The sequence below is a fragment of the Hippichthys cyanospilos genome, chromosome 14, assembly GCF_059441005.1.
Source record: "Hippichthys cyanospilos isolate Australia breed blue-spotted pipefish chromosome 14, RoL_Hcya_1.0, whole genome shotgun sequence".
Classification (NCBI taxonomy): domain Eukaryota; kingdom Metazoa; phylum Chordata; class Actinopteri; order Syngnathiformes; family Syngnathidae; genus Hippichthys; species Hippichthys cyanospilos.
Window position 1 is genome coordinate 6335940 of NC_142382.1, and position 16241 is coordinate 6352180.

The 16241-nt window shown below is 38.2% G+C and overlaps 1 protein-coding gene across 3 annotated transcripts in view; it reads right to left on the reverse strand.

Annotated features, from left to right (window-relative positions):
- cdin1 (CDAN1 interacting nuclease 1) overlaps positions 1-16241 on the reverse strand; it is a 93280-nt gene that overhangs the window by 67462 nt on the left and 9577 nt on the right. For 2 of the 3 annotated variants that reach the window (XM_088432354.1, XM_088432352.1), the window contains exons 3-4: positions 11880-12042; positions 8326-8436 (exon numbers count right to left, since the gene is read on the reverse strand). In XM_088432354.1, the coding sequence (XP_088288480.1) occupies positions 8326-8432 (107 nt within the window). In that variant the 5' untranslated portion in view covers positions 8433-8436; positions 11880-12042. Of the gene's footprint in view, positions 1-8325; positions 8437-8678; positions 8734-11879; positions 12043-16241 lie in introns of those variants that run through there. The other variant, XM_088432353.1, reaches the window with a different exon arrangement.

Consider the following 16241-nt stretch of genomic DNA (forward strand, 5'->3'; position numbering starts at 1 on the left):
TATTAAAACAAAAAAAGAATGTTATGCTTTTAATAAAGGGGTTAAAAATCAAAACAAGTTTTTTTTTAAATCTGATGAATGAAATTACAGAGGAAATTACCAACAGAATAATCAGTAACTATTGTTACTATTTTGATGATTACATAATGGGTCTGATTGAACGCTAAACATTTTGTATTCACATATTTCTTTTAAATGCAAATAAACAAAAACAAAAGCAATTTTGTGGACTGATTTCAACCATAGCGGTACGGCCATGAAAACAAATGACCCAGGCAACAACCTTTTCTCGACTTTGCCAGTTAATATTTATGAAAACCGGTCCTAAAAGTCCTGCTTCTCGGCTATAAAACGCCCATAATGCGAATGCCCTGATTATGGTTTGAAAGGCTATTTTAATCAACATGTATTTCCTGTACATGTTATTTGATGCAATAACTCACAAAGGCAGTTTCTACCCTAAAACGTGTCCTAATAAACTGTTACTAGGCGAACAACCGTCAAGCTGCTTACCTCTGTGTTTTTTGCTCAATGAGACGAAAAGTAATCTATCGAATGTACTTGGACAACATCCCTGATATGAAGAGGAAGTCGTCATTCCCGCGCTTCCTAATCAAGTAATTGATTGCATCTATTATTCATGAATTCTTCAGTCTGACGCAAAGTTGTAAACTCAGCACAGATTCTCATTGTTTGACGTTGCTCCCCCCATTCTTGCCTTTCATTCATTCTTTCACCCTTCCGGTGAGCAGAATTAGCTTGTTAGGCTTTCTCCGGTGCCAAGTTTCGTGTTTCTACTGGCATTTTTTCCCCATTACAAGAAGCTACAGCATGACACCATTGTTGTTGCTATGGGTTACCTCATTGTAATTTGCATGTTCCTGCTTGAAAATAGCCTGACTTCTCCTTACAATATAGTTAAAGCGACAACAATATTAAAAGGGACGCTTATTTAGTTTTCAGCAGTAAAAACTTTAAATTGTGTCCGCAGTTAATTTGTAATAGTTTTTTCCATGTACAATAAATATCTTTAAAAACGTCTCACGACTTGTTGTTGATTGAAAATGACATCACATGAACACTAAGGTCAGCAAACAACCAATCATGGCTCACATGTTTTCTGGGTTTGATCATGTGACATTGACAAGCTGAGCATTGATTGGTTGTCAATTGAGCCCTGATCAAATGCAATGCCATTTTCAATTGACAGCGAGAGGCAAAATTTGTTTTTAATGTAATCACTTCTACATGAAAAATAATAAAGATATCAAATGGATTGGAGAAAAAAATGCTACTTTTGAAAAGTAGGCAAGGTTCAAATTTGATTAGGTGAATTTCTGGGGAGCTCACTGAGATACATTTGGAAAAAGGGGGAAAAAAAATCAATTTTTAATCCTTAAAAAAATTCTGTTCCAAAAATAACCCCAAAAGATTTGTTTTCTATTAAGTGCATTACTTATCAAACAGAATCATAATAAATTCTGGTGCAATCCAGCTCATTAAGTCCATATGCTTGTCGCATCAAGAAAATGTGGTGAGGACGCAAAATGTGCATACAAAAAGGTCTTTGCATGGCATTCATCTATCTGATTTTATTGACATGTTCTTACTTGTACCCTTTTAATAACGCCTTCTGTTCCAGCGAAAAAATCCTAAGAGAATAAGTCTTTTTGTTTTTTTTAAATCAATCAACAAGTCAAAGATAGATGTGTAAAAAGCAATGTTTTAACCAAAAAACACTAGAGGCCCGATAAATAATCAATGAGCAAGTCCCTCTGCTTCGTCTTGAGCCGAGATATTACCATCAAAAACAAAGTGTCTGGAGTCAGGAAATCACCATATCAATGGCACATGCCACAACAAGCCTGCCCTTTGCTTTTGCCTCCAAAGATCACGTTAGATAAACCCCCACCAATAACAGAGAAATTAACAAATGCTTGACATTTGCTCAACATCCATTATTCTGACACTTCTCGGCGAATTTCAAAAGGCTGAGCGCATGCTTAATCAACATTCATATTCCCAAAGCGATCCAACGCACCATATTGCGGCCCGCCTCAGTGCCAATGAAAACGGCACATTAGGGCCCGTTTCGAAAAGAACGTGAGGGGTAACTCCTCGCTGGGGAGCCGTGTGCCTTTGTGTGTTCTGGCAAAGGATAAGAGGGGCAAAAAAGTGGGAGAATTGGAGGTTTTTTTTTTTTTTTTTTTTTTACACTGAACTTTGAAAATATCTGCACTGCCTTTAAAGAAGAAATATGATGAATGGGCAGGATGGCGTTTTACATAAGTGAAAAAATAGGTAGTGGGTGTGATCATTACATCCATATCTATTCATAATACACCACAAAAGGACAGAGAGGACTCACCTCCCCTTCCCTTTTTATACCTAAGGGGACAAAGGGTGTATGAACCCCCCCCCCTCCCCCCCCCCCCCCCCCCCCCCCTTTCTCTGGACCCAGGGGAAGTTGGGCAAGACCTCAGAGACCAGCCCATCATTTCCAATTCTAATGCGTGGCAAGAGAAGGACCTAATGGGACTGATGTCACACGTCTCCCTACACTGGTCCCCCACCTTTCTGCACTCCAGATACTTGGGCAGGACACCACATGTTCTCTGATACAAATATGCGCAAAGCCTTTTGTCTGGAGTGTGCGTTTGTTTTGTCAGAATTTCTGTCTGCTTCCTTGACAGCTTGACCAAACTTTACAGAAAGATCAAATGCACTGAGTTGAATGAAAGTACTGAAAGTGGCACTCAGTCATTGATAATAAGATCAATTTCTACTACCGCTTGTGTGTTTTTATTAAAACACCAAAATTGCATGTTTTAGTCCATTTTAAAAACATTGACATATTGCATTTTAAAAACATTGACATATTTTTTGTGGCCTCCGATTTAAAAACTCATTATCAAGAATTTTGTCATCTAAGTTGAATTAGTAGTGATCATATATTTATTTAAAAATTTAAAAATATTAGGAGGCTTACAAAGGAAATTCCTGTTTTACATGATCAGGATTTGGGACATTCACCTATAATTTAATGAATAAAACATGATGAGGTTTTTTTTCTTCCATAAACAAAAATAAAAACTGTACAGTGAATTTGGAAAGGCCACTTCAACCTGAGAACAACTGTGAAAGATTTTTCAAAAATTTAGCCTTTTGTGTAGGAAAATAATGGCATATGAGGAACACGTTTGCATCTTAGTGGCTATTAAAACGTTCGTCAAAAAAAAAAAAAAAATGTTCAATTGGAGTACATTTTCCAGAGTTCTTCCATGTCTTCTTTTACTCAGGGAAGACTCTTGTTCTATTGGCTAACAACTTTTAGGTAAAAATATCCACTAATTTTTTGGTACACACCAAAATTCGAGATTTGTACATCAAAATTAGAGTCACGATCCAAACGGCAAAAATCTCAACCTAACTAGTGAGATGGGAGGTTATAGGTGAGAAAAACTTTGTGCACAAAACAACATGTCATGCACAAAACGATTGTTTGTGACCTTATTTGTTATGTGGTACAATAGAAGCATTTATATGTGCGCATTCCATTTTTTTGTATGGCCACTTAATCAAATATTTAAAAATCTTATTTATTTACCATACAGTCAACTACAACTATTCACAGCGGATTGGGATTGGCCCAGCCCACATGTAGGCAACATAAGAAGATTAGTTTACTTCAATTAATGTAGATGGGGAAAATTACCAGTAATAACAATTGAACTTCATAATTTCTCCACAAAACAAGGATAAACATTCACTGCACTGAAAATTAGGAGGGAATTCCCTACAGCCCCCCCCCAAGCAAAAAAATAAAGTATTTGAAGTTATTGAAAACATTTTGAAAAATAATATCCACGTGTATATACAGTATGAGGAACCTGATTATTTTTGATGACAGCACAGAATGCCCTTGCAATAAACAGAATTGTGTTTGCTATAATGTCTTATTTCATAAAACGAAAGGCAAAGTATGACATTAGGACCAATCATCGATTTTGCGTAAAAAATAAAACACCCACTGATCCGCTCTTGCAATCAAACCTGTAGTATTCCACTTATACTCATATTTAAAGAAATAAACCATTTCGAGAGTTCAGTTAACATAAATGACGCTTCAGAGAACTCTATACCGGAAATGAAACGTTTTTGACTCCAAATTCAAGTGACATGTCTGTCCTTGTAAAGGCGAGGTGCTCAAGGGATATAATTATTATTCAGGGTTGATATTAGCATGCATATCCATTGTGAATTGGGCTAAGAACGTGACAGCACCATGTCCAATGCTTCACCCCACCCACCAGCAACCTCAACTCCCAACACTCTCCAGGAGCAGGGCCAGACCCGGAAAGCGTGGCCAGCCTGACAGATGACTCCCAACATCTGTGTTATGCAGGCCGTTACAGATGAGGGGGTCTCTTTTTAGTCCGTCTGTTGGACCCTCCCGAGCCCCTCCCACTGGACTCGCGGTCGGGCAGGCAGAATGACGGAGCCCCCCGTGGAAATAAGCTTGAAATTGACTCTTTCACTTTGTCCCAAGTTTGAATCGTCCCCCATTTGCTAAAACAGCACTGGCTCCATAAATTATTCATTGCTATTGTGTTATAGGCCCTTTATTAAGTTTAGTATCCCTTTGACGTCGTTACGTGAATTCCAAACTCATGAAAATCACCGTTTCGTATTAGCGTTTTTGTCGTCATTATTGTAGTCAAACCACGGTGAAATCGGAAAATTTTGAATTTGAACAAATATTTCAAAGAATTTGCAATTCCAGTATGAAAAATCGACATAAAAAACATCACAAAACTCAATATAGTGAGAGCTTATTTTCTTTTTATTGATTTTTTTTTGTGTGTGGCTCAAATTAGAATAGTCATTTTTAGTTCCAAAACTAGATCCAGCCATATAGGGAAAGGTTTTTTTTTTGTTTGTTTTTTTTTAAACAACACACTCGACAACAGTAGACTAAATCACATTTGTGGAATATAAATTAAGCAGTGCTGATCAGTTGTTTTTCATTCTCTCAGTTGGCAGCCATTTTATGACTAGCTGACCCCGGAAAATGACATCACAAATAACCAACGATCAGGTAAGAACCAATCATGGCTCACCTTTTTTTAGAGTTTGGTAAAGCGTCGTTTACAAGCTGAGCCATGATTGGCTGTTACTGGAGCGCAGAGCAACTGTGACACCATTATCAGCCAACAGCAGGTAGCAAAATGGCTTCCCTCTGAGATGGATAAAAATGGGTGGATTTTGCGCCTTAATTCATATTCCACAAATGCAATATTAATCAGAATTATGTGCTTAGATAAATGGTGCTACATAGAACATATTACACTTGAGAACATTTTGGGGTTGGCGTCCCCTTTAAAATGAATAAATACCTATACCTATATATATATATATATATATATATATATATTAAAAATGATAAACGGTATTTACCAGCTCTTGAAACAACTGCCAGGGCCATCTCCCATCATCTTATTTATTGGGTGCATCACCATTACACTCGGTTTATGAAATACACATACACATCAAGTTGTTCCTATAAAAGAATATTGCCAGGTTTCCTCCCACAAAAAGACATTTTATTTTTGCTTTTACACAATTTTCAAGTAGCAAGATTATCACACTATTTTTATCCAATCAAAAATATATATATTTTAACGCTCCAATACTGCAGTCACGGCCACCCCAGCCAATATTTACGGTAGTGGCAGGGCTCCCACATAGTCCAAGGGGACGGGGGGGGGGGGCGCTGACTGGCGTACCCAAGCGCATGCTAAGAGATGATGGATGGCCTAGTCGATATGTTATGTCTTAAGAGCCTGATTTCCTGCCAGTCCAATCACTAACCCTCCAGAGTCCAGCTCAGCTGATTGGACAAGCAGAATAATTCTGCAGGCTGTGAAAACAGTGCTGCCGAGCCGGCTTGTCAGGCCCAGTGAGAAGATTCGGGCATTTTAAAAAGCACGGGTCTCACCAGGATTGCTTATGCTGAACGAAATAATAACAATAGCCGGCAAGGCTAAACAGAAGAGCCAGCACTCAGGGAGGCTGAGATTGGCCAGAATTATTGGCATGAAAATGCTCCTGTATTTTCCTTTAATTATTACACTCTCTAGTACCACTTTCATCTAGATGGTGTGTTGACCTTTGTTTGGTTAAGGAAACCAGACGATTAGGAGACTACCGGAGGCATATGTATTAAAAAAAAAGTAATAGAAATAAAGTAACTGCTTTTTTGTATGAAAGCAAGGCTGTATGTACTTGTAGATTTAAAATGTACAATAGCATTTTGAGAAAATGTTGGAAACTTATGAGAATAGGTTAGAATTTGAATTAGGGAATTTGAAACTCATCATTATAGGACAAAAAAGAGGATATAGAAATTTGTGTCTCCAAAATATACTTAATTCGACATAATTTAAATGATTACAAATTAAAACACTTTAAAGGTGCAATAGTACAAATGTATGTTTTTGGTACACATGTAGCATATCTGCATAAATGAATGAATGAATAAATACATAATTAAATAAATATCCTGTGAAGCCCACACACTCAAAGTTCTGCACCATGTGGTTGGTTTTTTCTTCTCCCTAAATATTTTTCAATTAATTTACTGGTGTAACCCCCACCCCAGATCTCCCTAATTCATGTGCACAATGTTAAAATTTTGTTAGCATTTTTCGGTTTTAGCCGCAAGATATGCACATATTTTTGCTATTTTTGTTCATGGGATTATTTAACTTTTGTACAGAAAATATTCTACTAATCATCCTATTGTAGTTTTTGGCTCCAAATAGAAAGTCTGGCAGCAAGGTTTCCAGTGATGTCACATGACGTTCCGGAGAAAGCCCCGTTCATTTAAGACTTTGTTTTCATGATATAATGATGTAACGTTAGGTTTTGTTTTTTTTTTACATACTGTACTTAATTCCTTCATATTATGATTGTGTCCTTGCAATTCTTTTTCTAAGTTCTTCATAGTAACGTGCTGACCGCAGGACTCAAGCCAAGTTCAGGCTGCCCAGCATCCCACTTTGGGGACCAGCCACTTTTCCTCTAGATTGGTGATTAGGGCAAGTGGAGGCATAGGAAGCTCCAAATGCATGCGACTTTGTAAGTGACCTCAGCGGGATCAGCAGCGGTGGTGTTCCGGTAGCCTTGGGGGGATTACATGTGTTACGTTCAATAAAGAAAAGGCCCTTGGTGTCAAGGAGAAAGGCAAACACCACCATTAACCCCTCGCTTCGATTTGTGGGGGTGCAGGAGCTGCATGGTAAAACACGCTTGCTAATTTTTACATTGGTGAATCACTAAGAAATTAATTAGTGGAAACTCAGTGGAAAATGAAAAAGTATCACACGATATTCAATATGTGCTGTTATACTGTACAAAGTTCCTTTTCTGATTTCATTTTGAGAGGCGTGAGGCCAACTATAGGTTTGTAATTTTTAAAAAAATTTAATTCCCTTTGAGAAGCATTACGGCCTGATGCAGCTGATTACAGCTCTAATGCATAGTAGCACACAGGTTGTCATTATGCACAAGAATGCAAGCAGATACCTCGTTGTGTTCAATTTATGTCCCACAAGTGTGTTTTTCATACAAATACAGTATTTGCAGCAAACATAACTTCAATATTGAGATAAGAATGAGTTAGTGGCAGGCTACATGTTACTTCCTGCACACAAATTTAGTTTGTTTGTTTGTTTTTTGCCACTCCTGGAGCGGTCATTATTGAGTAAATTTACAATGATAGATCGTTCCATATACTGTATTAATCAAATAATTCATTGCTCAATCATACCAAAACAATTGCATAACCATTTTTTCTCATTTAGCATTCCTTTACCAAGTATTATTCTTTAGTTTGTAGAGTAGAAATATTACACCAGAGGGACTTACATTTTACTCGTCAACTCATTGACACTGGTTCGGTCATTGTTTCCCCAAAGTAAAATCACCTGTCTTATTTTGGTTAAACACAAAAGTAAAACAACAAGGACCACAGAAATCTGAATAACTATTATTGAGGGGGTGACATTTAAGAATTATGATAATTTCAAGTTTAACAACAGCTTTAAAAGATTACTCATCTGTTGAAACAGTTACCAATTCATTTAATAATCGATTACTGTGTGTCAAACAAATATGGTTAATATTATGTTTGCTATATAAGATGTACAGTTGAGTATAATTATCAGCCCACGCACTATCGTTGCCTAGCAACGTATGTAATAGAACCGGAAGTCCGTGCGCTGTGTCTGCAATGATACTGTACAACACATGCTGCAGACTTACTTTGGAAATTTGTCCTTCAACAACTTCATACACTGCCGTGTTGGTCTCAGCTGCTCTGTCCATCTCACGATCTCCTTGTATTCGGCACGGGAGAGTTTCATCTTCATGTGACTGTAAAACACACAGTATTAAAACTGCAGCGGGCAGATTGTTTTGTTAAGGACCACAGATCAGCTGTCAAACAAGTTGTCGTCATAGCTCAGCATCGAGCACGCTTCCCATGTTTCGGCAAACGCGATTAATTCAAATCACATGTAGGGTTTTAAATGGCTAGCGAATACGTACTAGATTTTAACAGCTGTTAAATATCGTTGCAGAATGTTGAAAACACTGCAAATTAAAGGTTTGTTTACCTTTCACTCGGGGCTCGATGCAGCAGCTCTTCCGCTTCCCGCTAGGAAGTTGAAGGGATAGACTGTTAAGGAGCTGAGAGCTGATTGGCTAAAATATTCAAGGTTTTAGTATACTGTGCTCGGATTGGGTTTTTTTTTTTTTGGAGCAAGTGGGCAGGACTTTGCCGGAGACCAGCTGCCGCTTGATTGAGCAGCACACAGAGTACTCGCAGACATTCCAAAGACGCAAATGTAAGCGACGATTTCAGGAAAAGGTCTTAAAAATCATAATTTAGATTGCTTTGTGACTGTGAAAGCTTTAAGAAGATGGAAACGTTGGAAGGAGAGCTAAACAGACGGTTGTCAGTAGGCTGCAGTCGGCTGAATTAGAGTGAGCAGGGGCGTTCAGCCAACTTGAATGAAAGAGCACCAACCCCCGAGGCCACCTGGGAAAAAGTTTTTTTTTTTTTTTTTTTAGCGTTTTTTCTTCTTTAACTATGTTTTTATTTGCTACTGTGTTTGTCCTCAATAAAAATGTATTTACTATTAGCAAACATAGGCAAAACAAAAATGATACTTTGAATAAATAAATGGATGCTAACGCTTTTGAAAGAAACGACTGCTAATAGCACACCTTATAATTGCATGTTTATGAAGGATGGAAGCTGCTTGACATTTTTTATGATCTTATTTCACATTTCAGCAATTGATGAGATGAGGATAGAGTCTGTCCATACTCTTCTTGCTCAATCTGGAGGAAGTGCCATTCGCATCACCAGAAACAAAAGGTATTTCTATTGACGCCACTGATGATAATGTATAAATGAATTTATTTTCAAAATTGCATGTCTTAATAGGGTCACAAGTAAGCGTGAGCCCTTCCCAATTGACTTTTAGCGAAAGGCTGTGTATAATATGTAAATGAGACAAAATTAACTAACATAAAATATGCAAAGTAAAACGTCGACTTCAAGACATGCGCCGCTGCCTAGTCCCCTTACCACATATGTATAACTTCAGATAAAACTTGACAAAGCTTCCCCTTAAGATCACTAATTTATAATGGCAACACTTTAATTTTAATTGTAATTAGTCTCTTAACGATACTAAAATGCAGTCTGTTTTCATTCATTTTCTCTTTACATACCAAATGAAGAGATGTTACAAGGGATTGTAGGGTTTTTTTCTGCTTTTTGTTTCTATTTTCCACCCCCCCACACACACACCCTGCTCCCTTTGTCAGATGGAAATGTCTCATTCCACCACGAGGTGATAGAGTCAAAACATTTCATTTGACATCACTATTGCTGGTTTTTCCCCATTGTGATTGAACAATGTATCGATGAGCACGAAAGCCTGTATCATGACCCGCGCCGCGTCGGGAAATAAAGGCCATTGTTGTTGGGCAGTGTTGTATGATGACTGAGATGAGCGGAGGTCTCGGCCCTGGCGCGTGTTGGTCGGCACAGTCCGCAGGTCTGAAAGGGCTCGCTGCGCCGCGCTGGCTACAAAAGGAAGTTGTGTAGTGGGATTGGTACCGCCAGATAAGATCAGGGCCTCTGAGGAAGTCTGGTCTGATTGCTACAAAGGGCCAAGGTCAGGGGCAGGAGGAGCGCCTCGGCTAGGTATCAGAGGATCAGGGGGTGGGGGTTTGCTGGAGGGGTGTGTAATAGGTAGAAAAGGATCAGTGTAATGTGATGGCATTAAAAGATAAAAATCAGAGACGGGGTTTGGAGTCAGTGAACTGTGATGGCTTTAAAAGCGGTAGGATCACAGATTATGTTGTGTTTGTGCATCCTCGCTACATTCACACAACAATGATCAAGTAAAAACGGTGAAGTTTCAGTGAAGATTTACCTACATTTGGCTCTGTTGTTTTTTGAGATGCCACCCTAGTGGATGTTTTAATATCCAGTTTCAACTGGTTTGTATGGTTCAACCAATAATGCCACCTTGGAAAAACCGTGAAAAAATGTTCTTCCTTTGAGTCCAAGTCAGGATAATATATCGTAACTTGGATAATATCGCTAAGCATTTGGCAGAATCATCACTTGCATGCTATCTTCTGTAATGAAGCATAGCAGCCAAAAAAAAAAGGTTTACTCAAATGTAGCTAACAAATATTTTCACTAATTTTGTTGAGAACACATCCACACTTTCAATCTTGAGGCAACGTAATGCTGCAAGACTCCCACAGAGTCAAGTTAGGGTAGAGTATTAGGATGCTCCTCACCGTTGAAGTTTCTGAGGGTTAAATCATTTGCTCTCAAGCTATTTTGGGGAATAATTAGCGTAAAATAGCAGACCGCTTGAGAACATTTTTAGTATAAGTTTGTAATAGAATTACCTTGCCCATTTTGGGACATCAAATACCTATTTCATTACAACACAGCTAAAAAAAGAATATTCTGGACTGGCGTTTCAAAATCCCCTTAAAGACGCACACAAAGGAGTCATTATGAATCTCAAGTCATGTCTCTCCATGTCTGGTTATCAGAGTCTAGTTTCCAAGTCTAGTTTTACAGGTATAATTACCGATGCTCACTGTTGACTCTGATTGAGAATAATCTGATTAATTTGAATTAATTTGAATCATGACAGTGCTTTTGAACCGCCAGTCACTCAGAAAAGGAAGAAGACAAAGACGGAACAAAAGTGTGAAGGAGAATGTCGATATAATGACCATTTTACTTAAATTTTCAAAAGGTGATATCACACAAAGACTTTGCCCAAAAAGGTATTTTATTCAGGTTGAAGTGGCCATTCCAATCAGACGCATCATTTCAACAGACTGACATTTTTGGGGAAATATCACAAAAAAGCAGCTTCAAAAAAAAAAAAAAAAACCCCGTCATTGGAGGCAATGAGCTATTCGGGCAGGGGTACACACAGCACTGTTAACCAGCTGCGAAGCCTGCACACAGTGGGAGGTGAATTTACAAAGGGTGTCTGTCTGTGATATCTGAGAGAGGCTGCACTGATCTCTCTTCTGGCTGCCATTGTAGTGCAAAGCAAGGTAATGCTAATGCCGCTTACACAGCCGCATAAGAATAAATGTTGGGGAAATTGACAGCATCCCCAGTTGACGAATATAATGATTGATGATTTGCTTGCTCGTGTAATTTCCTCCGCCCGTCGCACATCTGAGAGATATTGTAAGATCTTCCACGTCTTGCCCATTAGGCCCTCTCTCTCTTTTCCACATCCAGCGGCATCGCTTACCATGCAAAGAGCGTGTTTGGTTTCCCTCCATTGTCAGCATTACTGTCATAATGTTTCTGCCTTCTTCTTTTCTTTTCTCCCCCCGCCGCTCAAGTCGGTGACTTCACTGGCCCCGCGCCGCAAAATTGCTCTCGGAATCTTCAGGGAGTCTGGAATCTCAGCTCTAAAAATCACAGTTTAAACACGAGGGAAGCCAGAGTCAGGAAATGCCTGTAGTATTAGCACGGTATCGGATTCGTGCCTTCGCCGCCCCCCCGCCTCCCCGCTGAACAGCATGACTGCCCCAGAAAATCCCACATCCATATTTTACATCGTGGCAGACAAGACATGTGTTTCGCTTGAGCTTTCCAGTGTGCCTCCTCCATTTATTTTATTATCCTTTTAATGAATCTAATTAGCAGGACAAGTAATTAAAAGCAATTGTGCCCAATGCTCGCGAGACGCAGGAAGAGCACACTGTTCGGCGTGAGAGAATTTACCAGATTAATAGGGGATTGATAATATTTTGGGATTGTATTTCACCCTAAACGGCTTCGCGCGGAAACAAAGGCAGCGGGCCGAGCTCATTAATCATTGTCAACGGGCTGGCCGGCCGGGCCCAATTTGCATGACCCAAGGTGGCTGCGCATGCTGCCGATTGGCCTGCGCTGCCGGATCAGCCTCCAACCCATCCGGACTGTTAACGCCGTGTCAATCAAAAACACAAAAACCGTGTCACAAAAGGAGCGCGGGACAAGTCATTTCCCCGCTCATTAGCTAACGCACTCGCGCCTTACTCTTGTCTGTTCTGTTACCAAATTATTTTAGGTTTTTACGACTGCGTGTCAGTATGATTTAGATTTGGCAAATGAATAAAAAAAAATTTTGAGGTTTGGTGTGATGCAAAAAAAAAACTTTAAAAGATGTTTTCTCTGTCTTATATATTGATAATTTTTTTATATACTTCTTTTGTATATATCTTTATTTACACACACACACACACACACACACACACACATATATATATATATATATATATATATATATATATATATATATATATATATATTATATATATAATTTTTATTGACTTCCACGAAATGAGGACTAATGATCTTTGTGTTGATGCAAAACAAAACATTTGATTTCACTTTGAAACCAATGAACACCATTTTTGCCTATTTCTGACAAAGCATGTTGACAAAACCAGTCACTTGGTCATAATTATTATATTTTTATACAGTTTCTGCACTGTAAATTTGAAATAATGCCTTGAAGAGATGGAAAAAAAACACTTTTTTTTTAATATGACTCACCAATCATACTCCTCGGACCTAGCTTGTTAATATATATATATATATATATATATATATATATATATATATATATATATATAATGCCTCCTTTTTTTTTGAAGTTGTCTATTTGAAGGGCGCCTTTGTTATTTATTGCTATTATTTCTTAACTCAAATTTAGTCATGTTTGTCTTGCATGCGGTTGTGCGTGCAAGTCACTGAGAAAATTCACACGTTCATCTGCTGTTTTTCCTCATCTGGATTTCCCACCCTTGCACCAAATCCATTTTAACGTAAAATAATTGAGTTGAGGCGCAGCACAGCTAATCTCATGGCACCGGCACTCCAATCTTGAATTCTAATTATCTCATCATGAACTTTAAGAAAGAGGCAATGCTTTAATGGCTTTTTAACTCCGTAAGAGGTGACTGAGTGGGCCGTAGATAGTTAATGCGTGTGTGTCCCTGTGCCTTCATATCACGCACACACTCACTCCTCTGGTCTAGACTCGGTTGGTCTGCAGCTAGCGTCTCATGCTGTGCCAACCCCCCTTCGTCGACACAACCCCACTTCCACCACCCACCATTCCCCTAATATCCTGGAGGCATTTTTCTCATTATCAAATATTGTTTGATGTCTTTCTTTCCCAATGATTAACCATGGTCACCAAACACCGGGCTGGAATGTTTAAAATTTAATTTTGGGCCTCGGAAGTACCTGCAGAAGGGGTGTGGGGTGTGCGCGTGTGTGTGTGTAGTGTGGTGTCTGGGTAGGGGGGCCGGGGGGATGAGCACAGGGGACGCAGCGTGTTTTATGTACGCCACACGCTAGAAAACACAATAAATCCTGGAGGAGAATCATTAGCGGAATACTAGTGGTTTTTACGACCATTGTTATTCAACGTTGTATTGAGACGCAGTAAATTATTCCCTTTATTATTGGTCCATGGATTCAGGCTTATATTCGGTTTAATTATGTTGTTCCTCATGCTGCATAGATATATGTATGTATAAAAAATCCACTCTACAGAAATGCAATTGCTACATGTATACAAGATAAATATTTAATCCGAGGATAGGGAAGCTTTTTCCTATCAGAGGCCATTTGAGTTTTTATCGTCCTCCAAGGACGATACTAAATTTCTGAAAAATTATCAAACAAGTGTCTTTTTGAGCTATTTATTTATTTTTAAAAACAGCCTGGTGAGGTTTCATTGACTGAGCCGAATCAAATGCTATCTCAGGCCTTATGCAGCTGGAGTATTTCTATAATAACTGAAACAAGCATTCAAATTACTAAGCCCTTTTCAGGCATTAAGTATTTGATTTATTTATAACACAATTTTACAAACAAATGATACATTTAAGAACACATTGCGCCACTTGCTGTTAACTGGGGGGAAAAAAAAGACATCGCATCTAGCTAACAGGTAACAACCAATCACTGCTCAGCTTGCTAAAATCACATCACGAAACCCAGATGAGTTGTGATTGGTTGTTACCCAACTCTTGAGCGTGTGATGTTATTTTCAGTCGACAGCAAGTGTTCTTTAAATATGTTGCGTGCACATGAAGAATAAAAGACAAAATGTAACTTTTTATTGGTGAAAATGACGAAATACGTTTAGCATGCCTTTAGCTGAACCTGAAGCAGTAAATCACATCTATCAGAACATCATAAAGACCAAATCAAAAGAAATAGGGAAACAAAACTGTCTCTCCTATAATGTCAGCATATCATAATCAGAGGCTGGGCTCATATCTGGAGCTCAACAAAAGTAGTCGTGGCCTATTTTATTTAAACAAACTGAGAGAGAAAAAGAGAGAGAGCGAGAGAGAGTGTGTGTGCAGGGAAAAGAGCGAGAAAGTGGGTGTACTCTATGAATGAAAGGTTATGCGTCGTCCCACGTGTTTGTATTGTCAATAACTGGAGATGGCTGTCAGGAAAAGTGGGGAGATAAAGGTCAATAACTCAGGCAAATGTGTTTGTATTTGTGCACTCCCGCTGATAGCAAAGCAAACGTCAGGGCCTTTTGCGTGTGTGTCGGTGTGTGAGAAACCCCCACAACAATAACACAATAACGCAGGCTACACCACTACGCTCATTATTATCGTCGTCGTCGTGGATGCTGGAAATGAGGAGTCCCGGCACATGGCGCTGACAGCTGGCGCGGTGCCACTCAAAAGTCGCTTAATAATGAAACACGCCAGAGATCAGAATATGCGATGATAAAGTGCAAACACAAAGACGTCATGCTGCAGGAGTAGTTAAAAAAAACAAAAAATCTGCATAATTGTATTAAATTGCTAGGTGGATTTTGAGGTACTTGAAACTAAAATTAAAATGAACGCCCCCCCAAAAAAGCATCTTCAAATTTAAGATGTTTCATTTAAAAAGCTTTAATGTAGGGATACAACTAACAATTATTTTAATAATCAATTACTCTGGCAATTATTTTCTTAATATAGCTGATTTAAAAATTAATCCACATAATTAAAAAAAACATGACTATTGCAAATTGCCTTAAAAAATGCATTATGATTCAATTACAGTTTTGGTCCAGAATATGGAAAAAAAAAAAGGCAAAAATGGTGATTAATTTTTGCATTGTAAAAACTGTTCTATTTTGATTGAATGCAAAAATTATAACCAGTCCACTTTCTTGAATGATGACAGAAGTTGGATAAACTAAAAGCTAAAATTGTTTACATTTGGACAATTAGAAGAGAAAAGAAATAAAGTATGCAAACGATTCATGAATTTTTAAGATAATTGATTAATTTGATCATCGATTAGTTGTCAATTGTTAATTGCAACTCTTTTTCAGTGGGTGTATTTTATTCTTAATGTATTTTATATATTCATATATACTTTTCATTCTTTATAGTATGATGCCAAGTATTGACCCCTTTGCTCATGTTTTCAAATTTTCTAAAAACGTACACGGTATAAATCTTAAAACAGTTCAATTAGACTTAAATATAAAAGAAAGGTCATTGAAATGCCCCAAAATATTTTGATATAACAAAGAGATATGTACATTTATCGTCACATTTGTATTCTCAAAGCCAAAATCAACAAAAACAAC